General features: G+C 37.1%; 1 protein-coding gene across 1 annotated transcript in view; it reads left to right on the plus strand.

Moving 5' to 3' along the window:
- The window catches only part of LOC107671284 (formin-like protein 2), a 93,612-nt gene that overhangs the window by 81,684 nt on the left and 10,777 nt on the right, over positions 1 to 1,151 (plus strand). Inside the window, exon 20 of the mRNA XM_016464177.1 lies at positions 160 to 394. Within this exon, the coding sequence (XP_016319663.1) occupies positions 160 to 394 (235 nt within the window). The remainder of the gene's footprint in view (positions 1 to 159; positions 395 to 1,151) is intronic.

Consider the following 1,151-nt stretch of genomic DNA (forward strand, 5'->3'; position numbering starts at 1 on the left):
AAAACCTGGAAAAGTCCGATTTTCATGATATGTCACCTTTAAAATATTTCTTGAGTTGTAAGTTATTTTTTTATGATTACTGCAGCCAACATAGAGGAGGTCATCAGATTAATGAGGATGATGCTTTGATATGTGTGTGTGTGTGTGTGTGTGTGTAAGGCTTGACCTGCGGACGTTGCCAGTGGATTTCGTGGAGTGTTTGATGAGGTTCATTCCAACGGAAGCGGAGCTGAAAGTTTTCCGGCAGTATGAGAAGGAACGCAAACCTCTGGAGAACCTGACGAATGAGGATCGCTTCATGATCCAGTTCAGCAAGATCGAGCGTCTCATGCAGAAGATGACCATCATGGCATTCGTGGCCAATTTCACAGAGAGCATTCAGATGCTCACGCCGGTAAATCACTCAAACCCAGAGCTGCTCTAGCACACTGCCAGCACGTTTGGTCAAGAATTCAGCAGGATTTTCTAGTATTCGCTCCAAATCTCCCAAGCAAATTTAGATAACTAATCTAGACTTGCCCATGGATCTCCTCGTATTTCTATAATACCTGTTTCTTGTCCTCTCTTGAATTCTTTCATAACCCTTCTTCACATGATGCTTTCCATGAATAGAGGGCAAAACCATGTTTTCTTACAACTCAAAATTTGTCAAACTAGTATGTTAATTTGCAATGTCTAAATGCACTTGAAAACACATTCATTGTTTTAGTGTTTTCATTGTTATAGCAATTAACAGTGAATAAATATAAAAAAAAAAAAAATATATATATATATATATATATTATGCTCAAGAATTTAAGCTCAAGATGTAGCTAGTTTGGGACCAAATATTGTTTTGTAGTTACTGATGATCTTATATTTCTCATAAATGAAAGATAAATACTTAAATACTACTACTGTGCAATGATGTTTCTTGTAATAACGGCTGAGCTTGACAAGTGCAGTCAAGACTACAATATGTGAAAAAAAAAAAAAAAAAAAAAATGCCAAGTAAAAGCTTACCATTGTCAAATTTGCTGTGTCAAAGGATGTGGTTCCTCCTGTTGACCATTTGTAGGTATCGCTTCTCGGCCTTTTGGCTAAGATCAAGTGTAGTATCTGTTCTTATCAGTTTAATATCTGATACGTGCCCTATCTGGGGACTGCATATT

The sequence above is a fragment of the Sinocyclocheilus anshuiensis genome, unplaced genomic scaffold (genome assembly GCF_001515605.1).
Source record: "Sinocyclocheilus anshuiensis isolate Anshui unplaced genomic scaffold, SAMN03320099.WGS_v1.1 scaffold284, whole genome shotgun sequence".
In the NCBI taxonomy this organism is placed as follows: Eukaryota; Metazoa; Chordata; class Actinopteri; order Cypriniformes; family Cyprinidae; genus Sinocyclocheilus; species Sinocyclocheilus anshuiensis.